This window comes from Scardinius erythrophthalmus (genome assembly GCF_964197995.2).
Source record: "Scardinius erythrophthalmus genome assembly, chromosome: 16".
Taxonomy (NCBI): domain Eukaryota; kingdom Metazoa; phylum Chordata; class Actinopteri; order Cypriniformes; family Leuciscidae; genus Scardinius; species Scardinius erythrophthalmus.
Window position 1 is genome coordinate 21786032 of NC_138236.1, and position 27922 is coordinate 21813953.

Genomic DNA, 27922 nt, shown 5'->3' on the forward strand with positions numbered 1-27922 from the left:
TGATCTCTGAGACCTCATATTCATATCGTACCAGCTTCAAACTAATAAACACCAATTAATTCATCCATAAACTTGAGATTTCAAAAGCTGATTTTGAGACCAATTTAGCAATATAATAAGCAATATGTATGCACTGTAGATAAATCAAATATTTGGTTGATAACAGTTGGGGCTGCTTTTTCTTGACACTATAGGTTGCAAAACATTATAACGAGATGTCATTTTTATTTTATGCTGATGTAAAAATGCTGATGATATGATTTAACATGTTCATAGAAAATTTCTATTTTTTTATTCTGAATAAACATTAACATGTATACTTTATAATACACTGCACATACTTCATATAGATATGCATATAGATATATGGAATAAATCATAAATATCTAAATTAGCATTTTTTCATAAAGTCATTTGTTTCAATAACAAGGGAACATGGATCCCAATAACTTATTTTTGTAAAATACTTTTAAACATTTAAAATCTGTATCATATTTGGACTGAATTATGATGCATCTACATATACAGTATGCTCTAACATTCATGTCACAAACAAGTAGTTTATATGCTGAGCATTAATACATTTTTTTTAATCTAGCTGTCATGTGTGTGACTTCTAAATCATAATACTGAGCTTCTATACCAGTTGTCTGATGCTAAAAGGATGACCAGTGTTTGCTCACCTGTCTACACTTATTTGGTTAACTAAACCAAACCAGAGCGAACAGGATCTCACACAAAGACTGAGTTTGATCTGAGATGAAATAATCAGCTTGAAGTGAACTTTAAAACATGGGGGCAATCATGTTCATGCTGGTTTCTATGGTGCAGTCAGTTATAATTAGGTCATGGCAACTACTAGCATCCAAAAGGATATCCAATAAGATCCTATTGTCCAATGAGATAATGGCATGAATGCATGACCCTTAAATAATTCAGACTGATACTCTCAGAGTGGACCGGCTAAATATTATTAATGCTTAGTTTTTTACTGTAAAGATCATTTAAATCAGTGTGTTGTTTCAGAAGGAGATGTTTGGTCTAATTGAGACGGACTCCTATTGCAAGCAAGCTAAAGCCAGATTACACAAAGGTTTTTTTTGGTCACTGTAGTTTAAATCATGAACAGGAGCAGAATAAAAGTCACAAGGTGGTTGATGAGGATCGATTAAGGTTTTCTCAGACAGCTGTGAGGGGTGAGGGGGGAAATTCCGGGTTCATGTAGGAGAAGCCTTGGAATTCCTCTTGAGTTATGGCAGCGAGAACATCCGGGTCAGAGGGCGTGAGGACGGAGGGGGCGGATGTGAAAAACTTATCAAAGTTTTCTCCTTTTTTGCCTCCCTGTGAGAATGGCACACGCACAAAAAAAATCAGTTGGGTTAAGTTTATATCTATTAAATATCAAGCAGACTGCGTGGATGCTCTTGATGATATGTGAACTCAGAGCACACCTACTTACATACATTCACACAGCATAATAATAACTGCATAGATTAGCATGAGTAATATGGGCAAAGAGCTACAGGCAATAGGGGTCAGGCTTATTTTGCTTCTGCAATTTTCATAAGAAAAAATAACACTAGTAAATATGAAAGCACACATGCACAGATGCATGCTGAAAATAATAAGGAAGAGCAGGCAGAGCACATTAATAAATATCCAGTTATATGGTTACTGGTTTAAAATAGCTAAAAGAAACTGCCACACACACGCATACTGTACAACGTTTATCTCCCTAAGAAAATGAGGACATAGCACAACATCTATTGTTTCTTATAATTAATGAATTATAATTAATAGTTTAGTCATAGTTTCTAAACAAGCAAATTCTATACCCATAAATATTTTTTTGTTAAAAAACTATTTAAATGTATATAATACATAACTATAAATATATAAAATGTAGATATTTAATATAATAATTTATATAATTCTAACTATATATATTTATGTATTTATTTATAAATTAAGCAAACACTTATTCAAATTCGACTCACAACTGAGGATATATATATATATATATATATATATATATATATATATATATATATATATATATATATATATATATATATATATATATATATAGTGCTATGCATAAGTTTAGACACCCATGCTAAAGTTGACTAAAAAGAGGAATAAAAAATCATCTTTTGGAAATTGAACTTAATGCCTTAATTAAAAAAAAATAGGAAAAATACAACCTTTAAGGACACCAATTTTCTTTGTGAATGAATAATGTATCGTAAATAAATAAATGTTCTTCCTTAAAATACAGGGTGCATAAGTTTGGACACCCCTATGTTAATTCCCATTGAGGCAGGCAGATTTTTATTTTTAAAGGCCAGTTACTTCATGGAGCCATGGATACTATGCATCCTGATAAAGAACATATATATATATATATATATATATATATATATATATATATATATATATATATATATACAATTTTGGTTGATACCAATAACCAATAATTCTTTATATTTGAAAGCCGATAACCGATATATTGGCAGATAAATCTAAATCCAAATTTGTATATAATTTCTGAGAGCCTGATTAAAAAAAACAAAAGTCTCACCATTAAAAAGCCATGTCCCAAGCATAAAAGTATAATGTTCTCATTATAATTTTATGTAGCCTATATGACAGACTTGCACTAAAAATGTTTGTGTGATTTGAAGTGATTTTTGAAGGGATTTCAATCATATTTCAGGCTACTCAAAACCATCATTGCAAACAGTGCGCATCTGCGGTGTCTCAGCTGAAGGAAACTACCCATTATTTATCGGCTTTAAAATATCGGCCAAATTTTTTTATTAGGCCGATAGCATTACAAATGAACATATATCGGACAATACAGATGTGGTGGCCGATATATCATGCATCCCTACTATGTATATATATATATATATATATAAACTTAGACTGATACATACATATACATCTATCTTTCCATTTATTTCTGTATTTATTTATGAATAAATCCCCATAAATACCGCCAAAGGGCAGTTTTGATAACCTTAGAAAATGAAAATAGAAAATGAGCCCATGTACACATTTGTTTTTCTAACATGGTGGGGAGTTTTGTGGGGTAAACCTGACCCACACACAGAGACATGTGTTGTGATAAGTGATACTGACACTTCTGGGTTTGAAGGGAGGCTGTATCTCCAGTCTCTCCAGCCGGTCCCAGTCTATCCAGCGGAAAAAGGGATGCTCCCGCAGCTCTCTCTCTGCATCCTCTCCTCCACCCAAACGCTTAACAGGGTTCTTAGTGAGGAGCTGGGGGAGAAACAGATGGAGAAAGAAAGAAAAACAGAAATACAATTACGCTTGTTGTCTAAGTAAGTCACAGTTTTTGGAGGTAATGTTAATATTAAAGATGGAATAGATTTCTCTGTGTGTGCACTGTGATCCAAGTATATGTAGGCAACAGAGATGAAAGAACAGGAAGTAGATTACCCCTTTGCAGATGGCCACAGCCTCCCGAGAGAGACTCTTAGGATATGAAACGCTCTGTTCCATGATGGACTGAAACAGCTCCTCCTCATCTATGCCATCAAAAGGAGGCTGATGAAAAGAGCGAGACAGAGGGAGAGGGTGCCGGGGATGAAGATCTATTGAGAAAAGGACAAAATTAAAGCTCAAGGAATAAGAGGATGAACACTTACCTGCCCGGCCAGCATCTCATAAAGGAGGACTCCATATGACCACCAGTCCACTGCTTTACCATACGGCTGATACGCCACAATCTGAAAACAATACAGATCTATTGTACAGGGCTTTTTTAGTCTAGATTTATTCAAATGATAATTAAGAATGCCTTTTGGATTCCAGCTGAATTCTTTCATTTGTGCTGAGGTAGCAAACAGGATGTAGAATTCTCATTTGAATTAAAATGAGATTCAGTGAAACTAAGTGTAGTATGAATTGCCAACATGCTATCTTGTACAAATTATATGTGGAATTTCTAAAAACATTAGATGATATTAAAATGTGATAACATTTATATTTGTATTACATTTTCATATTAATAATATGTAATATCATTAAAATGTGTAATTTATTGAATTGAATAAAATAAAATTACACTACTATTCAAATGTTTGGGGAAAGAAAATTTGGGGAAAGAAATAAAAATTATTCAGCAAGGATGCATTAAATTGATCAAAAGTGATGGTAAAGATATTTATAATGTTACAAAATATTTATATTTGCTGTTTTGAATGTTCCATTCATCTAAGAAACCTGAAAAAAATGCATCACGGTTTCCACAAAAATATTAAGCAGCACATCATAGATAATAATAAGAAATTTTCTTGAGCAGCAAATCAGCGTATTAGAATGATTTCTGAAGGATCATAAGACACTGAAGACTGGAGTAATGATGCTGAAAATTCAGCTTTACCTTCACAGAAATAAATTAGATTTTAAAACACTAAAATAGAAATGTTTTTTGAAATCGAAATAATAACATCAAATTAATGCAGCGTTGATGAGCATCAGTCTTCTTTCAAAAACATTTACAAATCTTAACAACCCCAAACTTTTGAACGGCAGTGTAGGTATTTTATTATTTCGTAATATTAATTTTATTATTACAAATTTAATAAATGATACTTCACATAATATTCTTTAAAATGGAGACAAACAACATAAAACATGATGACAAGATGAAAACCTTAAGTAGAGCACTAGGTATGTTCTGGTGGGTTTGTTCTTGTCCATTTTGTTCCTCCGTTGTCTGATTGTGTTGAATTTTTTTGAATTGCAATCCAGTAAATTCCACTTCCCATCATTACAATTCAAATTCAAATTCAACACCCTGTGGAACGTAACCAATTCAAATCACATTCCAACTGAAAGAGAGCCAAAACATAAATTCAGAATTTTGTCCATCCCCACTAAATGCTTCATAATTTCATAATGTTATATTCTCAAAATTATATCAATTAGAAATATGCCCCTTGCAGAGTTGCTATTACAGGCCTCTCAATGTGCAGATAAGCTCATAAAAATCATATTAAAGATAATTACACAATAAATATGCTAGTGTCTCTGTGTCAGCCGTGAGTGTGTGTCACAGCGTGAGAAAGAGAGATTAATTTCCTTGCCTGCAGGGACACATATTGCATCTTTTCAAAATGACATGGACACAAAGATCAATAGCTTTGTCTTTTTTCCCCCCTTTTTTTACATAACGTGATCAATGTGAGCCAGTTTAACTGCTGGGTTAATACAGTACTGATGCATACTGTGCTTCGGCAGACCCACATTCGCACTTATCGCTTTTACATCAGACATCAAAACACAAACATTGACGATTTAGCACATACATCACTCGAGTGGGATGTCCATCATGTCGCCGTGTAGTAAACACCGCAGTGAACCTAAATGAAATCACTCACAGACTCACACAAGCACATACAGGCAGACATGTGCTGACTGCGCAAATCCACTGAGTGTCAATGTAAACACAGAGCCAAGGTCATGAAGAAGAGAAGATGAATCAAACAGGAGGAGAAGAAGGATGGAGACGGAGAAATGGAAACCTCAGGCGCGATGTAATCGGGTGTGCCACAGAAGGTGCGAGTGGTGTCCCCTGCCATCATGCCTTCCCTACACATCCCAAAGTCTGCTATCTTTGTGTGTCCTTCACTGTCCAGCAGGACATTGTCCAGCTTTAGATCTCTGCGGATCAGAGAGAGAAAGAGAAAGCGAGAGAATATTAAATGACTGTAACATATGGTGCGCTTGCGTAAGGAGATTCCCATCGTGTCTTGTACCTGTATATGATTCCTTTGTTGTGCAGGAAGAACAGACCCAACGCTATCTCAGCTGCATAGAACCTGTCAACATCAAAATCTCTCATTAACGCCATTAAACACACACGCTGCCACTGCAGGGCAGAATGACAGAATGATGCTGAACGGGTGAATTTACAGACAGAAGAAAGGGGTACAACAACAGAGAAAAGGCAAGCAGGATTAAGATGAAAAGTTGAAGAAGAGAAGTGCTGAACTCACGCTGCGTGTGGTTCTTTAAACTTGCCAACAATTTGGATGTGAAACATAAGATCACCTCCATTCACATACTCCATGACGTAATACAGACGATCCTACAGCATGAAAAAAATGATTATTAGTAATCAGCAGATATGCAACTTCAGAATATTTATAGGAACTAAAAATGGATCACCAATCAATTCACTTGTTCAGTCAAATCAAAAGATAGATGTTCATAAATACATGAATACAAACACAATTAAGACCTTGTGATCACACAAAGGAAAATATAATAATTTAGAGAAATTATATTTAAAATAAAGCATGGGTAAAATGCTTAAAAATGCATAGTTTTTAAATTTAGTTGAAAGTAAAGGGTTAGTTCACCCATTGTGCTTTTTTGGCCTTCAAAATCTATGGTACCATTCACTCCCATTATAAAGCTGGGAAGAGCCAGGATATGTTTTAATATAACTCAGATTCTGTTTGGCTGAAAGAAGAAAATCATATACACCTAGGATGGCTTGAGGGTGAGTAAATTATGGGATAATTTTCATTTTTGGGTGAACAAACCCTAGAAAGCATTAGAAGCATTAGAAGCAATGTCAAAAGGCTAATGAAATTGTCTATTGATACCAGAGTGATTATATATACACCAACACATGCAGCACAACTGTTTACTATGGAAGCTTGTTTACGCCACAAAATAAAAAAAATAAAAGATAATTGCGACTTTTTATCTCACAATTGCGAGTTTACATCTCGCAATTCTGACTTTATTTCTCAGAATTGCGAGATATAAAGTCAGAATTGCATGAAATAAAGTCAGAATTCTGAGATATAAAGTCAGAATTGCGTGATATAAAGTCAGAATTCTGAGATATAAAGTCAGAATTGCGAGATATAAAGTCGCAATTGCGTCTTATAAAGTCAGAATTCTGACTTTTTTTCTCGCAATTGCGACTTTATATCACGCAATTCTGACTTTATATCCCAGAATTCTGACTTTATATCACGCAATTCTGACTTTATAACACATAATTGCGAGTTTATATCTCGCAATTCTGACATCTTTTCTCAGAATTGTGAGATATAAAGTCCAATTCTAAGGGGAAAAAAAGACGGACTTTTTTTTTTACCTCAGAATAGTTTATATCTCACAATTCTGACTTTATAACACGCAATTGCGACTTTATATCATGCAATTCTGACTTTATATCTCCCAATTGCGTGATATAAAGTCAGAATTCTGAGATATAAAGTCAGAGTTCTGAGATATAAAGTCAGAATTGCGTGATATAAAGTCGCAATTGCGAGAAAAAAAGTCAGAATTCTGACTTTATAACACGCAATTGTGACTTTATTTCACGCAATTCTGACTTTATATCTCAGAATTCTGACTTTATAACACGCAATTGCGACTTTATTTCACGCAATTCTGACTTTATATCTCAGAATTCTGACTTTATAACACGCAATTGCGACTTTAAAACACGCAATTCTGACTTTATATCTCGCAATTCTGAGAAATAAAGTCAGAATTGCGAGATGTAAACTCGCAATTGTGAGATAAAAAGTCGCAATTATCTTTTATTTTTTTTTTATTTTGTGGCGGAAACAAGCTTCCATAGTTTTCTACATTGATAATAATACGAAATATTTTTCGAGCAGCGAATCAGCGACACTGAAGACTGGAGTATTGATGCTGAAAATTCAGCTTTGCCATCACAGGAATATATTACATTTAAAAATATATTAAAATGGAGAACACTTATATTAAATTATAATAATATTTCACAATATTACGCTGTAAAAAGAGATAAGTTGACTTAACTTCCTATATATTAAGAAACCTGTTGCCTTAAAATCATTAAGTAAATAAACTTCATGCTAATTGAAAAATGTAAGTTATGTGAACTCGACAATTCCACATAGCCTAACTATTATAACAATTAGCATGAAGTTTATTTACTTTATAATTTTAATGCAACAGGTTTTCTCACTTTTTTTAAGTTAAGTCAACTGATCACTTTTTACAGTATTTTACTGTATTTTTGATCAAATAAATGCAGCCTTGGTGAGTATAAGAGACTTCTTTCAAAAACATACAAATTTGACTTTACACAGCCTGTTACATAAACCCTGTTGTAAGTTGAGACCAGCATGTTTTCTCTGTTGCTTCAGTATTTATCCCCTACAGTCAGAGCAAGATAACAGCTGACTTTATCTGCAGAGTCATCTGACTACAGCATCTGGAGTTTGTAGGATTTGAACTTCTGATCAGTGGGATGCTGCGTTTTTCCACTGGGCAACTGATTGCTTTGACTCTATTTCTCTATTTCATGTACTTGATACAATGAGACACAGTTTAAATACACAAAAGAGGTCATTACTAAACACAGTCACATTGAGTGTTTGTTACAAATTCAATCGACAGGGGAAAAACAAAATCAAGATCATTTACCAAGAGTAATTCAAACCTTCACAAACCATTAAAGCCAGACACAAACACACACACACACTCATTCCTCTTTTTCTCTTTCAGTACAGCAGCTGCCAATGTATTTCATTAGGCTAATGCCACTTTGCAAAATGTGTCTGCTGAAAGAGGTCAGACAATTAGCACTACCAAAAGTGATTTTTTAAAGCAGAATGAGGCAACTAACATTTCAAAAAGGCCCTCCAGATTCATTAGTTAGAAAAAATGATTTATCGTGTCAAAGTGAATCGTGGAAAAATGATCAATGAATCACCTTTTATGATGGAGATTGTTCTAGGTTGCCAGTTTAGGACTCACATGACAGCATTCCAAGAATATAATTAATACATTGTCAGAAGCTTCTGCTATTTTGTTCATCCATTGTTCATGCTGACGTTTTATAAACACTGTTAGTCAAAATTGTAACAACAATCTGTTCTTGTTACTCCTCTCCCTCTAAGGACTGCTAACAGCCTTGTTCAGGGCATTAATATTTCGGTGCCTATCTAGGCCAATGTAAACAACCATCTAATGAGGTTAAAGAAGAATAGTAACCAGATGCTTTAATTTTTATTATGACTGAACAGCTTTAGTCCATAGCTAACACAATCATTAATCTGCTGTAGGAACCTCAGTAGAGGTGCAATAAAAAAAAAAAAAAAAAAACCTTTTTACACAAAAAGTACTTTTGAAAATGACAATAGTTACAGTTATATGCAAATTATTTATAAAAAAAGTCATTAGTTAGACATTAGATATCTAAATCTACTCTATGTTGACATAAAACTGTATTATATGTCTTTCGTTTATTTTCAGCTTAATCTAGCATTATTAAGACATTAGCGTCAATTACAGTCACCACCATTTTGAATGTTTCCGCATGATGTTGCTGTTTACAAGTTGTAATTAGGAGCTTTATAAGGATGTGAACTTTTTTTGCAAGTCAGAATCTCTTAATTACGGTAATTCCAAAATGCAATGAACGCCATGCTTCGCTTTATCTTGTAAACTCCCCTGTTGTTAGACACTTTAACCCGATGAATGGCATCAGTACCTAAAAACATCAGTGGTGCATCCACTCCACTAGGTGTCAGTATACTATCAACCAGCACAAAACAAACAAAAAATGTACTGCATTCATTGTTACAAATAGCCAGTCGTTGAGCTGGGAGGCCACATGTGGACATCAAGGACCCACAAAATGTCAGTACTCATGTTCTAACTGTGCAAGGCCAAAAAAGTGATTTAAAAATCCCCCTGAAGGTGAAGAGCACATCTGTTCCATCACTAAGGGGCGAATGACATTTCAGCCCATGTATATTTCATAATTTACAAATGTGCATATGCATGTGTAAACCTCATTCCCAGGCTCCCACTTTCTTTAAATCATTAACCATTCGCACACGACGATGAACACACCGACCTCAGTCTGAAAGGCGCAGTAGAGGGCGGTCAGAAAGTGAGGTCGCCCTGCGAGGCCCAGCACTCTTCTCTCCACCATGGCGCTCTCCGTGTCCTCATCCTGAAACAGCACATCTTTCTTCAACACCTTCACCGCAAACAAGCGCTCGCTGCCCCTCTCCTCTGCCAACAGGACCTGCGGGATGACAAGGAAACCTCGCGTTAACATTTCTTGAACATTAATAATTAAGAGTTCATCATCTTCTGCACACACTCCTCCAACAGCAACTCAATTGGGAAAACACAAAATGACTGCAGAAAACAGCATTCAAAGTGAGTTTAACATGCATAAGGAAACATTACCTCAAATAAAAAAAAGAGAACAGAAATTCTTTCATTTCATTTACTCGTATGATCCTGTTCTCTTCATGTCTTTTTTCCCCTGCTTTGTGTCATTTTTCTATCTCTGGGTCCCAGGCCTCTCCTCTGCGCTTTTCTTTAATCTCTTCCCTCGTTTCTATCCTTTCTTTAGCGCGGTTCTGCGCCCTGGAGGATGTGCTGTCTACTGAGTATAACCCTGGCCTCTTATATAACCAAATATCTTGTGAACACACACACACACGCACAAGTGTACGCACACCAGAAACACGCTAACACATAAAGCATCTACTCTAAAATGATTTGATATAAATGAGCACAACCACAAGGGCAAATAAACATTCCTCCACACGCTCAAACAAATGAGTGTAAAAAGCACACACACTCCAATGTCATTCTTCCTCAGGGATCAAACAGCTCAGAGTCTTTCACTTGGATGCTCTTCTCTGACACACAACATAATTTAGATTCAGAGGAACAGTGCTTTGCTTGACCAAAACAAGGCATTGGCTCTGAAATATTCCAACATCTCCTGGGCTGCTTGTGGACACACAACCCCACCAGGTCTTTCTTACATGTATCACAGATTGCGCTTTAGTTATCACTTAACGTGATTGGCCAGAAATGACCAAGTATCTCCAGGTATTTTGAGGTGTATGAGGTACAAGTCTCACTGGGCCTTGAGTCAGAGCTTCTGCTTCCTCGAGGAAGAGAGGCAGAGGCACAGCTGCAAATTTTAGATAGGGAAATCAGCCCCCTCCTCTTGCAGCTGGGACCAGAAAAGCTAGCGTTTCCCCTTCTGTCTGAATTAGCAGCAGCTCAGGAACGAATGAGACAAGGGCCTAATTCAGTTCCAAGGACGCTGTACCCTTCGCACTCCTTATTGCATCTACAGGGAACATAGAAGTAGACGTGTTTGTTGATGGGTGAGGGCAGTCTCATGTAGCCTGACTTTCGGCCTTAAAATCTGGTCTGCTTTGCAGCCGATTCTGTCCCAAAACCAGCTAAGCCCAAAGTATACTTCAGTTTTGACACAAATGCTACCATGTGTGAATAGCTGAACGCATAGCCTTTCAAAGTAAATGGCATTTGGAACACGTGCGCTAGAAAGTTTCATCCTTGTCCAGTGTTTGCACTATTTCTCTCCAGAAGTTATAAGTGATAAAAATGTCTTTGTACTCATTTAAACTAGAGTTGCTGGTATCTCTTAAGTGCCTCTCACAAGCTCTTGTCAATGCAGCTGTCTATTGTGGTTGCTGTCTCCAGTAGCAGAGAATGTCTAATATGGCGAGAAGTTTCACTCTCAGTACACTTCCGGCTTCTGAACTGGTTGCAGTTCCTCTCTGATTCCATATGAGGGCGCTCACAGGACGAGTGCAGAATGAATGGAGGTCTATGGCGCTATACCAATAAAAATCCACTTTTATCAGGATAAAATTTTTTCTTTAGTAATTTGAATGTTGTATTCGAAAGGAAATGCAAATAAATTACACATTGCTGGGTGTTAGATTTTTTAGAGTCACTTATTTGCTTTAAAAAGTCTTTTAAAGTGTCAATGACGTCATACACATGTACGACCAGAGATACGGCTTTATGGCAATCCTTCAGTCACACTGATGCTTTCGCGCTCTGCACTTTCTTTTCTCTCGAGACATCGACAAAACAGCTGACACAGGTAAACACACGTGCTAGAAGAGTTTTTGTTTTGTTTGTTTCTGGTCCCGCTTTGGATGCCACGATGCCATCAAGCGGGATCTCTGGTCGTAATCAGTCCTTCACTGACCAATCAGCGTTCATTAGCAGAATGCTAGCGTGTTATGGACAACAACAACTCAACCTGTAAGAAATCAAAAGGACATAAGTACTCAACTTTCAACCCATAACCCATGTTGAACTTGCAAAATCTACAATCAGATCTGAGATTTCTCAACGGCAATCGGGTGAAAGAGACAAATTTAGCCGTCTAGCCCCATTGACTCCCATTCATTTTGCACTCATGGCGATCGCCCCCAGTGGAACTCTGGTGGTACTACAACCAAAATTCGGTACAACAGGGCTTAATAGGGAGTGGGCAGGCTCTCCGTAGACGGGCTCTGCCAGTAGTGATTGTAGTTGCTCTCTTCCATTTCCTTTTCAACAATGTTGAAAATGCCCAGTGTTGCCACCTTGAGGACAAACTAATTAGCGCAAAAACATTCAAGCTGCATGTGCAAACTGAACATACCGGGTATTCGCATATAGAAAAATCTGTCTGTGCGCTTACTATGCTGATGATGAAATTTGCATCAAGCGCACTACAAGCATACCTTAGCGTACACAGAAAAACGTAAGTGTACTTCAGTTTTGACGCGAACCATAGAGTAAACGTACAGCCGAACGCATAACCTGTACTTCAGTGCACACTGTTTGAGTTCAACCCTGTTTTTGTGTCCGTGTACAACAAAAGTGAGTTGAGAGCTTTTAAAGAAGGGGCCACAAGCAGGCATGTGTCAGATGCATCTATCCACCCTCAACGGGCGGTCACACTACAATTTTCATTCCATTGACTTGCATGGAAATAACGCACGTGAATGTGGGAAACCGGAAATGCAAACTCATGCAAAGTAGTTTCGGATTTCGCTGAGTTTCAAAAGTTTGGTGAACTCTGACCGGCAAATTCGTATTACGTGAAGATATGTGACCAACAGAACACTGTCAGAGAAAATGTCCAAAAAACGGCACCTTTAGAGGTACAGCAGCTTGCCACTGGGGCAGTACCCTTAAAAGGACAACTTTGTACTTTATCTACCCATAAAAGGTGCATTTTAGTACCTTATAGAATTATGCACCCTTGAGCCACTACTAAGAACTTTTACAAGTAAATAAGAAACAAAGATGTCCTTTTAAGGGCCCTGTCCCAGTGACAAGCTGTTGTACCCCTAAAGGTGCAATTATTGCAATTTTTTCTGAGAGAAGATCAATTCGAATAAAAAAAATAATAATTTGCAGTAAAGTGGAGTCGATTGTATATTGTTTACATTTTGGATTTATTTTTATTCATTATATGTTGAATTAAGGTTTTTAAAAAAGATGTTGCAAAGTGTCATGTCATATGATGACCATTGCAATATCAGTAGTAGTATCTTTAGAAGTTAGGGGTAACACATTACAAGTAGCATGAGTAAAATAATCAGATGACTTTTTTCAAGTAACGAGTAAAGTTCTACAACAAAATATCTGAATTACTTTTTCAAATAAGTAATGCAAGTTTTCCCATTATTGACTTACACCTCTCCTGTCCTATTGTTGAGAGAAATCAGGAGTTAGGTGCAGTGGCAGGGGTGTAACTTTCCCTAACACTGAGTGTGACTGCAGCTTCACGTTCAAAGCGGTATACTTTGAGATGCCTGGGCGCTCAACTGAGCAAAGACAGAGTGGAACGAGGCAAAATTAATTTGGCCGTGTGCGTACAGTACACACTTACTTATCAACTCTTTCAACTCAGTACCTTGTAAACATAATTTGTTTACAAATGAACCAATAAAAAAAAAGAAACCTCTTGAAAGTTGCATAAAGCAACCTGAACAGACTGAAACTTGTTGATTATAGTCAGCGCTTGCTGTTTTGGTGTTCAACATGCATCAGACGGTCAGTGAAGCGAGTGGGCGGTTCGTGGGAGTGTTGTCTGAGACTGAGTCTACAGAGTTTGCTTTAAAGTTTTCTGGTCCTTTGACAACCAGGAACGAAATACATCTATTTTTTACACATCCAAAAAATGTGGTGTCCGTTTGCTGTAGTGGCAGCATGCACTGTTCATTTTACATAATAGCAAAATCCTGAAATTTTATTTCCAGGTTTATATCAGATTTTGAATCGCACATTTTCATTGTGACACCACTGTAATTTCAAGCACCTTGCCAAAACTCCCTTTGCCCAGAACCATGAGGAAGTTGAAATCGTGCAGTCCGACTTTGCCCGTGTGCAGTGCAGTGGGAGTCGGGCTCAGAGCGGCTGGGGTCACAGTAGGAACAGGAGTTGTCACGTTAACATGAGGAGGAGGAATAGAAGGTTCGATAGCAGCCTCTGGTACCTTCAGAAAAGAGAAACACAGGAGGAGAGAGGGAAATAGAGAAAATAATAGTTTGTTTCAATATAGACATACACTGCCCTCCTGTGGATGTGTTATGAAAGTGACAATTATGGTGCTCACTGAAGAAGACTTAGGCGACATCTAGAACATGTTTTGCTGCAACGTTGAGCGTGCAATGTTTGAGCATGTGGCTATTTGACTCAAAAAGAACATTTGATTTTGGATGAATGTGTTTATTTGTGGACCTGTGATGGCCCCAGGCTTCTATTAGCGCTCTCTCAGCTGAATATTGCATATATATTCAGTGATTTATATATAAAGTGATTTATAAATAATATATATTATTTTATATATAAAGTGATTTAAAAATACACCTATTACAGGAATAATCTTCCCTAGAGCAAACTGTAGTAAAGTGCTTCGCTCAAGCGCACAAAAATGATGCTTCCTGGATAGTCACTTGAAGGTTTGAGTCAACAACTTTTCAATTGTCATCCCAGAACTTTAGTCCTTAAAGTTCTGGATGGCAACTGTAAAGTTGCAGGCTACACTACCTAGTGCCTATATTAGTTGGTAATATTAGGGTGTAGTCATACTAAAAAAGGTAACATGAACACAATAAGGTTCAATTGGTTAAAGTCATATTATGTTGAAAGTAGCCACAATAACCAAAAATTAAATCATCAAATTTAGTTTAAAACATCTGTATAGCTGGGCAAATCATAAAATGACAACTTTCACACAAAAAAAGTATTACCAAAAATGAAACCATCAACCTTAATTTAAAAATGAGCTGTATAGGTGGTCAGACCATAAATGTGACAATTTTCACACACACACACACACACACACACACACACACACACACACACACACACACACACACACACACACACACACACACACACACACACACACACACACACACACACACACACACACACACACACACACACACACACACACACACACACACACACACACACACACACGCACAGCTATGAGAGTACCTGCAGGTCTGGGTCGGGTACAGGGATGTTATAATACTCTCCCTCATCCTGGTTGAGAAGTTTGAACCAGCCGCTGACGGAACGTCTGAATATCTCAGTAACACCAAACGACAGAGCGCCCATGAAGTCATTCCTTGAGGTCCGATCCCAGTCCCAGACCTCTACAGACAAACGCCTGTCCCACTGCCTCCCACGCACTGAACTACACTCAGACAGAAGGAAAGAGAGAGATAGCCTAGCATCCACTCAGAAGACTTAGCAACAGCATAGCAAAACCTTGGCAACCACCCACAATACCCTAGCATCATTGATGGCAACGACTTCTGCATCGTACACACACATACAAACAAATGAAATAAACACTCACAAGGTGAAGCTCTCGTTCCAGATGGGGTTGAGTGTAGAACGGATAGTTTTGGTTTTCTGTTTGCTCTGGCTCTTTGGATCAGGGATGAGTTTGAGCTTCACATAAGGGTCCGACAGGCCGTTAGGGTCCATGGGTATCAGGTTATGTGCCTCATGCACTAAAGCGTAGAATACATATTGAGAAGTAAGCATGTGTGTTTATAAATAACAGTATTTGCATGAATTATCTTATGCAATAGAACAAATGAATGTACATGCAGATGTGCACTGTAAAAAAACAACAATGTTGTTTTAACTTAAAAAGCAGGCGTTTGTTCTGCCTTAAAATTGTGAGTTTAGTCAACTCAAATATCCAAGTTTCACTTAGTACAATTTCACATTTCAAGTTGATTAAACTTAAAATTTGAAGGCAGCAAAAATACTTTAAGTTGAAACAAATGTTTCAACAGTATGCTTTGTACACGTGTTCACTTCAGTTGTATTATTAAATCGACCTGTCAGAATGACATGACAACAGTGCATTTTTAAATGCTCACTTTCTCTGTAGAGCATTAGTAGTCTTCTCACTACTCATTAGACTCTCTATGGTGGTGCTGATGTAAGAGCCGCAGGCTTAGTTAAGTTGACACAGTGCAGCTAATGCATTGTAATACAGCAGATTGTGTGAGTATAATTAGCTTTTTCGTCATGTACTGATGCTGTATGCACACATTTCCCTCTGCTGGAGGAAAGCTGAGCTGTGCCACGCGGCACATAATGCATCTCCAATGTGCTTCCTTAAACAGCGGATTCTCTCTGTGAGCAAAGGAGTAATTCTTCATTGGGGTATAAATACAGCAGGAGCACCTTAATAAACATTACGCACACTTTCCATTAATAAGGGATAAAACAAGGACAGCCATTATTCATTTTCTAAGGGGTTTGATTTTTTTGCAATCCTGTTACCAAAAGTGGGGCCATGCACAAACCTACATATATCTTTTACATTGCAATTTTCTAGTAATAAATAAAGTAGTAATAAACATTTGATATAATTTATTAATATAAAGCTAATACAATAAAAGGTGCAATATACAGTTACTGAGCTACATATGTGTATCCTAAATTAATCTGTCACTCAGAAGGTGTTATATAGTAAATTTTTTCTTACAATAATTTGGGGAACAGGTTTGAATGATTGCGCTTGACAAAAGCAATCAAATGTGATCCTGGATCACAAAACCAGTCACAAGTCGCACGGGTATATTTGTGGCAATAGCCAAAAATACATTGAATGGGTCAAAATTATCGATTTTTCTTTTATGCCAAAAATCATTAGGCTATTAATAAAGATCATGTTCAATGAAGATATTTTGTACATTTCCCACCGTAAATAGATAAAACATTTATTTTTGTAAGTGAATGCAGCACAATCGCGAACATAAATGGCCTTTAAAGGCGATTTTCTCAATGTTTAGATTTTTATATTGTCCTATCCTAACAAATCATATATCAATGAAAAGAGTATTTATTCAGCTTTCAGATGATGTATAAATCTCAATTTCAAAAAATGTATCCATGTGACTGGTTTTGTGGTCCAGGGTCACAAATGTAGAATTTGTGTAAAAAAAAAATAATAAAAAAAAAAAAAAAAAAAAATATATATATATATATATATATATATATATATATATATATATATATATATATATATATATATATATATATATATATATATATATATATATATATATATATATATATATATATATATATATATATTTTTTTTTTATAATGCAGAAAGTGTACAAATTATGTTACTTATAGGGTGTCAAAATTGTGAAGACTGTTACTTTTTTTTTTACATGACTTTTTTTTTGCTAATTTTTTTTTCTATTAATTAGATGGACTGTATCAACATCATGACATTGTTGTATCAGTTTTGCTGGATACAGTCAAGAATGTCAAGACCCCATATGTGGGACAGCACAAAAATAAACATATGTAACATATACTGTAATAACATAACTTAATGTAAAGTAAGTCTCCACAAAAAAGTCATGGGACACTAAAGTGTAGAGCATCCATGAATGAGCTTTTTGAGAAGTCTTACAGTGTTCATCAGTTTTAAAACTCACGTGTGCCCGGTTTCACAGACAAGGCTTAAGCTAGTCTCAAACTAAAATATATGTTTGAACTGTTTTACTGAAAGATACTTGCACTGACATATCCTTAATATGTCAGTGCGATTGTTTTGTCTCAAGATGCATACCAGTAATGTTTTTCTAAAGCAAGTTTACTTAAATGTCCTAATTAAACCAAGGCTTAATCCAAGCCCTGTCTGTGAAACCAGGCCACGAAGTTACAGGTATGTTCACCTGTGACATATAGGTCTTCCTTATCTCCACGCACGGTCAGACGAATCCGTCCCCTTTTCTCAGTGTGGTCCTGTCCGCACAAGCTGGGGACGCTGCTCTCACAACGCTTGTGTACATTAATGTCACAACCTCTCTCACACAGACACACAAACAGACAAATAACACAAAAGACAGAAAGAAAGAGTGATGTACTTATAGTCTCCCGCCTGTCCAAAAACAATAATTATAAAGTCCAAATCTAATATAAACAGTGTAATTGTTAACAGCCATTGTCATACGCTGTACATTATGAGACAACATGCTGAAATAGCAAGTGCTGTCAGCTGCAACAGCCTGCTTTATTATTTTCTGAAAGTGTATCATGTCATGCAAATTATATTAGATGACATGTTTATTACATGGATTAAACGATAGTTAAAGGGAATTCATTCAATCTGATATACAGTATTGAGATATAAAAACATCACTCTACAGACAGTAATACAATTACATTATAATTACAGAAATTATGTTCATTTAATAACAGTGATCTTGATAATTATGATATGCTAATCTTAGAATTGATACAGTTTAATCAGGATAAAAATTTTGTAAAAATTATTTAAATGATATGAATGTTGTGCTTCATGCAGAATTTGAGCAAGAAATTACCATGGACTTAATTCATTAAAAGTTAGTATAATATTATTTACTGTAATTTGAAAAATAAATATTTGAAAAAAAAATAATATTTCAATTTACAATCATTTATATATCCTTGCATGGCTGGCAGGATTACGCTGTAAACCCTAAAATGTATATGCACAAAGAATTTGAGTAAATTAAATTTGACCCAATCCCTCAAAAACGTAGTGAATGAACTTAACAATAATATAATATAATATAATATAATATAATATAATATAATATAATATAATATAATATAATATAATATAATATAATATAATATAATATAATATAATATAATATAATATAATATAATATAATATAATATAATATAATATATTTGCTCAGTGTACTATATATATATATATATATATATATATATATATATATATATATATATAGAGAGAGAGAGAGAGAGAGAGAGAGAGAGAGAGAGAGAGAGAGAGAGAGAGAGAGAGAGAGACTGACTCACTGGAACATTTCATGCCCTGATGAATGAGGCCGTAGAGCAGAGACCCACAGTGATCACAGAAGGTGGGACTGGAGTATGTCTGTACTTTAAACTTGTGCTTGCTCTTGAGATCCTGGAGAGAGGGACAGAGAAAAACATTGTCCTCATTTCATTATTTAATTGCTTAATCCGTTGGCAAAAGCACTTTGATGCGTTTTCATATTTAAAAAAGAGGGGCACCATGCACACCCAGTTCCTGGAAATGGTTGGCCATGAGAGAAAGAAAAAGAGATTTAAATTATGTGTCTGATAAGAAGCCCTCTCATACTGTTCTTTGCTCTATAAATAGGACGAGCTTTATGCACAAACAAACACAGATACTCTACTTTCCCTCTGGTTCTCTCTCTCTCTCTTTAAAGGTCCAGAGGAAAGGCTTCATTTTGAAGTGACTTTTTCACTGGGAGCCAATTAGCCAGGGCTATTTTGAGGATGAATGGTGGATGAATATGAGTTCTGCTCAGCTGTGAAAACTGAATCCTCCTAAATGCCTAAACCCCCTCCACCCCACCCTCGTTCCCCTCTCTCTTCCTCATTCCCACTCTCTGCATGCTGCCCACTCCTTTTCTTCATCCTCTGACACTTCTCTCCGTCTCTGTCAGTCTGCCTCATCCGCCTTTCACACAGGCATCATTGTCTACCCTTCCTTATGGCCTAGTTGCACACAAGCACTCCTACTTTACCTCATTTTACAACCATTCTATTTAGCAGCTTATGAAAAAAATCTCATAAAAAAGTTGTAACTATGCTCCTGAGGAAGACACGATAAAATAAATACAGTAGCTTTAATCCAAAACCCAGTGAGCTGCCTCACTGCAAGCATAGGCAGATGCCTTTTAAAACAGCGTCCTAACCATCATGGAAGACAAGATTCAGAGCGCTCGACATGCCGCACAAACATTGCTTCACACACTCGATTTGTACCGATTTCAGTGGAGTTTGACGTTAGCATGTTGCTAAGCTAACAGTGTGACTCTAATAAGCATTTTTCATTACATCAAACTATTTTTATCAACACTTTATGGTATTGAATGAAATATATAGGTATGCAATCAACATTTATCTCACTTTGTCCACCTTTTTTTTTTTTCTATGTGCTTCTAGCAACAATTTAAATACAAAGGATACATTTGAGAAACGGACTCCCATAGACTTAATATATATCTCAATACAAAATAATATCAAAGAATATAACATCCATCCATCCATTCTCCAAACCGCTTCTCCTCTGCCTAATGTAATGTAATATAATACAATATTATAAATTAAAAGACATAAATTAAAAACAACACTATTTTATTTATTTATAAGTCTTATAAGTATTTGTTAGTTCTTGTAAGTATTTGTAAGTTCTTTTTTAATATCAATATTACTTCCAAAAATGATCATTAATTATTATATTGTTATATTATATTGTATTGTTTTAGATTAGATTATGCCCTAATATACAGTATATATATATGTATATATATAATTTTTCCTGTAATTAGCAATTAATCGCACCTTTTTATGAAAGGCCAGTATCACCAACACCAATATTTTTTTTCAATTTTAGCCATTAATTATAGCCATTCAGAATTAATCAATTTGAACATTTATTAGGCTTTAAAAAAACAACAACTTTTAATTTAAGTGAACTTGAAACAATCTTCACACAAACCCATTATAATAAATGTCACATTTACCTGTGCCCTTTAATATATCAGGAATAAAAAAAAAAAAATTCTGTTGGCTCAGTCAGACCAGTTCAGATTTTTACTTGCTTTTCATTGTTTTTGACGACAAAAAAAAAATAAAATAAAAAAAAAATAACGGATGCTGCGTTAATTGCGTTAAATATTTTTAACTAATTAAACTAAAAAAATAATTGCACACGTTAATGAGTTCATTTTGACAGCACTTTTCTGTCAAAAAAAAAAAAGTGTATTTGGAGGCAGCAAGATTGAGCTGTTTCACTTTTGAAACAATGTTTGGAAGAGGCCCATGATGCCTTTGATGAAAAGTGCTGCCTACGTAGGCTGCTAACTAGGATTTGGAACAGAGGTAGTATTACAATATAGCCCCTTCCTTGTTTTTCTCTTTCACACATATTCTCACACTCACTCTGTACTGTACGAGTGTGAGTAGCAGTGTAACACCATCATTTCACATCCCCTGCATGTTTTATCATACCGTTGCACGAATATGAGAGAGTAAGAGAGAGAGGAAATTGATATTCTTTTTCCTATAAAGCCTCTTCTTTTAAAGAAAGTATGCAGGCGAGAGCAATAAAAGGCTCGTCAGGAAAAGGAAAAATGTGTGTGATGGTGAGACCTACTTCCATATTGGCTTACTCAGCCAAAAAATAAATGGCTTGCCATGCAAAAATGAAGAGGAGAGAGACAGATGGGGTACGGATGATACAGTAGAATAAAAGATGAACTGCGGTGATCATAGCAGAAAATCAAGCATGAAAAGGAGAGTTATACGATGATCAAGCAAAATAAATATAAAAAATGATAGGACAAAAACAACAACTAAAATAATCCTAATGGAAAGAGGATCACATGCACATACTGTACAAGTTAACAGAGAAAGACACAGACGGAACATACATACCTCTTTGGGAGCAGTGATGGCTCCAGGACAAGTGAAAGTGACGAACTCATGACAGCGTTTGTGCACCACAAAACTGCAAACTAAAAGAAACGCATAGGGGATATTAATATTCCCTATGTTAGGGGCTATAGAAGATCATTAATAGACAAATTAAATAATTTATAATGAGTACACTTAATAGATTTAATACATTTTTCATAATGTCATTATTCATGATATACACTACCGTTCAAAGTTTGGGGTCAGTAAGATATTTTAAAATGTTTGTTTGTTGTTACCAAATTATTTGATCAAAAATACAGTATATTATTACAATTTAAAATAACGCTTTTATATTTTATCACATTTTAAAATGTCATTTATTCCTCTGATGGCAGAGACGGATTTTCAACAGTCTCCAGGAATCCAGGCTTCAATGTCACATGATCCTTAATATTTTTTAATAATACTGCTATACATTTTTAAATCAGAAATGTTTTATAAATGTCTTTACCGTCACTTTTGATCAATTTAAAGCTTCCTTGCTTTTTTTTTTTTTTAAGAATCCAAACCCAAAACTTTTGAATGCAGCAAAAATATACTGTTAAAGTGAGATTAAATGGAGGGAGTGTGTCATTTAGCTACAGGTCATTGCTACATTGCTTTTTTGCCCTATTTATACAGGACAGTGCAGACAGCAGATAAGAAGCAAAGTGGGGAAAAGAGAGATAGATGGATCAGAAAGGACCACAAGCTGGGACTTGATCTCAGGTCAAAAAATGGCTTAGCTCAGACTTTGCTGTCTCAGCTTACACATTGTCAAATATCAATCGCTTCAGAAAACCACTTTTCGATCTTCACATGGACCCCATAGACATTGAGGGGGACATGGAATAGGCCTACAATTTTACGTTAGGTCCCCTTCAGTATGGAATATTTGGTTACATCCTTGGACCTGGGATGCTCATTCACAGCAATGCATGATATCGAGTAATGCAGTTAATTCATAAACAGGCAAGGTGACTTTGATGATAGGAAGCCTCAGATAGAATAAGTTATTTAGCATGTTCTGCACTCATTTTGTTTTTGAGTACATGTGTGGAATGAATTTAAATATTGTAAAATGTGTGACAGATTCGAAATCCTTACCTTGACACTGGAATCCTTGCTTTCCAATTCCCCTGTAAAACATAAACAACAACTCACATATTGCTGTCTAATTATATTGTATGTAAATGCATAGATTTGTGAGAAAGGGCAGATCTCACAGAGCTGTAGTGTGTGTGTGTGTGTGTGTGTGTCTCCGCACAGAGGGCAAACAGAAGACATAAGCTGCTAAGGCCGTGACAGATAAGGTAATTTCAATAAATCCTCATCCGACGGGCAATTTAAGTGCTCTTCAGTTCACCATAATAACAGGTTGCTCTGCTCATGATATCTTTGCTATGCAAAACACAACTTAGCATAAATCCCTAAAGTAATAAAATAAGATACTTTGACACCCAACACTTTGGGCATGATATCCTCTCAAAATTCATCTGAGAGTTTCTACGACTCTGTATGAGCGTCCTTCAGACCAGTCGACAGGGTTTGAGAGATGTGAGCCATCAACATCAACATATACTCAGAAATATAGGATGAGACAAGACAAGGGCAAAGAGACAGAGACAGGGAAAAGAGAACCAAGTTAATAGGATTCAATAGTAATTTATGTACTGTATAGGGTTCGTTTAGGTACATTCAGTTGCAGTAGTCACCTCAATGTCAAAATAAATAAATAAATATATAAATAAATTGACCTAAATTCACCCTTCACTCACAAAAATACTTAGGCCTAAATTTAGGATGAATTTGAATTGCAAATAAAATTTCCATCCATTTGGAATACACAGTTTTAGCATAAACACACTAATAAACAATGTGATATTTGTCAGTCATTTCATAAATGGAACATTTAAGATTTTTGTAATGTAATAATGAACGGAATGAGTTTTAAAAACACAATAACCAGGTACAATTCAATTTGTTTCAGTCTCTAAGTGATAATTGATTGTTCCTTAGCTAGCCATATTTCAACCATGTTCATTATTTTTAACTGAATACATTTGATTGTTTTCAAAATGTACAGATTTATGCTGATTCCTAAGCAATTTGAACAAATAAGTCTTAAAACACTTTTAAGATTGACCGTATTTTCGTTTTCGGTCAAATTGCCTTTTGAATGGGAGTGCCTGGGGCTCTTCTATGATAGTATCAAAAATCACTATTTTTAAAACACTAAGAAGGCTCGACACGACATGAAACTTTGCTCGAAGTATCACCAGGGGATCTACACATGAACTCGAGCATTGAGAACATTGTTTGCGTACACAGAGTTTACTAAAAAGAAAGATTCTGAACAACTCACTGTAGCTGTGTCCGCCGGCATTTTAACAGTCAAAAATAGTCGATCTCCGAATGCAACGTAACAGGGTGGAGAGTAAAGATGGAAAGCTCCTAAAGCTTAGTTCCATATTAATTCACGGATAATTTGTTTTGTCGTTAGTGCAAATCAATATTGACCTTGATTTGAAAAAGGATGCTCATATAAGAAGCAATACTAAAATTCAGAGTCAGTTCATTCGCATTCGGAGATCGACTATTTTTGACTGTCAAAATGCTGGCGGACACAGCTACAGTGAGTTGTTCAAAATCTTTCTTTTTAGTAAACTCTGTGTACGCAAACAGTGTTCTCAATGCTCGAGTTCATGCATAGAGCCCCTGGTGATACTTCGAGCAGAGTTTCATGTTGTGTCGAGCCTTCTTAGTGTTTTAAAAATAGCGATTTTTGATGCTATCATAGTCGTGCCCCTAGCACTCCCATTCAAAAGGCAATTTGACCGAAAACGAAAATACAGTCAAACTTAAAAGTGGCGTTTCCATTCTAATTATGCTTTTACATGAAAGTTCGCCTCGGGTAGATTAACAAAAAGACCCTAGGTTGCATTTCGGCGAGAGATGCCCTTTAAATTTCTTTCTCCCTGTAAAGTTGTTGATGGTATCGTAGCCTACTGTTGGATAATTTAAGGAAAATTAAAAAAGCGAAAAAAATATATTATGTATAAAAAGGTATTTCCCTAGTCTCCCCTACTATACAATTCTTTAGAAATTATGTACTCCAACAGACATAACAATAAAACTTCAATGAACTGAAATGAAAGGACAGACAGAGAAACAGATGCATCTATCAGAAGCTATTTGAGTTGTACTAATGAACATGAGGCACAGAATATGAGTGGGTAATGCATGGGCCATATGGCCGGCCACAATTCCATGCGGGTTCTGTGAAGCTTGTGGTTAAATGGCAGCTCAAACAGAGAGGACTGCATAATTTAAGAAGCCCCTCTGGGCATGAGTTTTATCAGGCATGGAGGAAACTGTGAACAAGCACGGTCATGTAACACACGTGTGGGACAGTGTTTTTCTGCCCTCTCTTGTGTGTGTGTGTGTGTGTGTGTGTGTGTGTGTGTGTGTGTGTGTGTGTGTGTGTGTGTGTGTGTGTGTGTGTGTGTGTGTGTGTCATCGAAAGTGTCCTGGAAATGTTAACCAAGGTCTTTTGTCATGTTTTCCAGGAAAAAATATAGAAATGTTTATAGATAATTTAACTAATTACACAATTAACAACAGCACATGTTGATTTTTTGGTTTCAAGCTTAAACCTCATTAATGTTTTATTACATATATGATTAAAACTTGCAATTCATACATGGTCATACATTTAAAAGTATGCTTAATTGCAAGATTGTACAGACACTACTGTTTAAAAGACTGGGGTCAGTAAGATTTTTTTTTTTTTTTTTTTTTTTAAAGAAATTAATACTTTCATGCATTGAATGATGTATTGAATTAAAAGTGCCAGTAAAGGCTTTTACATTGTTTTAAAAAAAATCTATTTCAAATAAATGCTGATATTTTGAAGTTTCTAATCAAAGAATGCTGAAAATATATTACAGTTTCCACAAAAATATTAAGCAGCACAAATGTTTTCAATGGAACACTGAAGATTGGAGTAATTCAGCTTTGCCATTAGAGGAATGCATTACATTTTAAAACATTATAAAATAGAAAACACTGTTTTCTCCGCAGTTTTTTTTAACTTTTTTGATAAAAAAATGCAGTCTTGATGTTAAAGAGGATGAGCCTCTTTCAAAAACATTTAAAAAATCTTACTGACCACAAACTTTTGTACAGAGGTGTAGTATAAAAAAAAAAATCGCTCAAATTGCTACACTTTTAAATGTAGTCTTTTAATAAATACGTAACAATGGTGTTAAAGCTAACTGTATTCGAATTGCATGGAAGAGCTAATAGAGGCTTCATTTCATAACAATTCAGTATGAACTATAAAATACCAGGCCAGTACAGCATTGAGAGTGAGTTATGATATGAATCAGGATATGGGCATTAGGTTTTTAGGATTAAATCAATACATAAATGCAGTGCAGTGTAAAGGTTAAGGTAAAAGTGTCGGTTTACAGCATAATAGTGTTACGAGTTCAGCAAAGTTTCTAAAGTGGCCAGCGGTGTTAAAGGTGTGAAGTACCAGATGAAGTCAGTGCAGTGGCTGCAGAAAGTGGGCTGCTTGAAGAACCGGGCAGTGAACTGGTGGTCCTTCACTTCAATGATCCTCTTGTGTTTGAGAGCTCCCTTCCTCTGGAAGACTGGCAGCCTGGGGGGAGGAGATAGAGGAGAGGGGAGCGGAGAGGAGGATGGAGATGGGGAGGACAGGGCCAGGGGAGACAGAGATGGAGACGGAGAGACCGGGGTAGACATGCTACCAGTTGGACAGAGCAAGACACAGAGAACAAGACTGGGAGAGGGATGGATGGTTTATGCAACCAAGGGGTGAGAGAACAACAAGAGGAGAATAAATAAGAAGAAAAACGTCTGGTAGAACACAGATCAAGCAGGTTACATGGAACGTAGAGGAATGCATTCAATAGGATGTGATGGCAGATCGGTTTGTGATGTTGAGGAAATGAAAGGAAGAGATTCCCAGGAGAAGGAAAGGGAGGGTGAGAAACAGAGAGTAAAATAGAGGTTAATACACACTCCAAGAGAAACTTCCACTGGGACTTCAAAACGCATAGCGATTAGTGTACATTCTGCCCTACTTCATACACACACACACACACACACACACACACACACACACACACACACACACACACACACACACACACACACACACACACACACACACACACACACACACACACACACACATACACACACGTACTCACACACACACACACACACACACACACACACACACACACACACACACACACACACACACACACACACACACACACACACACACACACACACACACACACACACACACACACACACACACACACACACACACACACACACACACACACACACACACACACACACACACACACACACATAATATTGTATCATATATAATATAATATTATACTATCATTATATTAAAATGTATAAAATATGTATTGTTTTATATAATTTTAAAGTTTAAATTGTCATTTAAATTCGATTATATATATATATATATATATATATATATATATATATATATATATATATATATACACACACACACACACACACATAACTGAACAAAAACAGACTTTTTTTAGCAGATTTAAGGTCAGTCAGAAATGGAGTGCATTAGGATCGATTACATTAATAAAACAGAATAAAGGAAGAAAAGCAGAAATAAATGATGACACAGGATCAAATTAAACAGGAAACGACACTGAACAAATGATCGTCACATTAATTAAAGAGGAGATCTACAGAGTGGGAGAATGAAGAAAGGAAACACAAAGAATTTAGGACATCCACCAATGAAAAAATGACAAACACTACATTTATGAAAGAAAGAAAGAAAGAAAGAAAGAAAGAAAGAAAGAAAGAAAGAAAGAAAGAAAGAAAGAAAGAAAGAAAGAAAGAAAGAAAGAAAGAAAGAAAGAAAGAAAGAAAGCATACAAACAAACCCAACAGGTACCTAAATGTGACAGTGGTTTCTCCTCTTCCTCCCACTTCTTCTTAAGACTCTTGCTATTCTATGCGA

At 35.9% G+C, this 27922-nt stretch overlaps 1 protein-coding gene across 1 annotated transcript; it reads right to left on the minus strand.

The window, feature by feature from the left end:
- Positions 1–975: 975 nt before the first annotated feature.
- On the minus strand, positions 976–26631 carry prkcg (protein kinase C, gamma; the record flags this gene model as incomplete). The annotated part of the gene is made up of 16 exons (XM_081389679.1): positions 976–1341; positions 3145–3285; positions 3466–3573; positions 3675–3755; positions 5556–5694; positions 5790–5852; positions 6030–6121; positions 9911–10084; positions 14159–14335; positions 15346–15547; positions 15713–15869; positions 18069–18197; positions 19207–19318; positions 21841–21920; positions 22969–23000; positions 26402–26631. 16 exons carry the CDS (start codon positions 26629–26631, stop codon positions 1180–1182), a joined length of 2079 nt encoding a protein of 692 aa, XP_081245805.1. The 3' UTR covers positions 976–1179.
- Positions 26632–27922: the final 1291 nt, after the last annotated feature.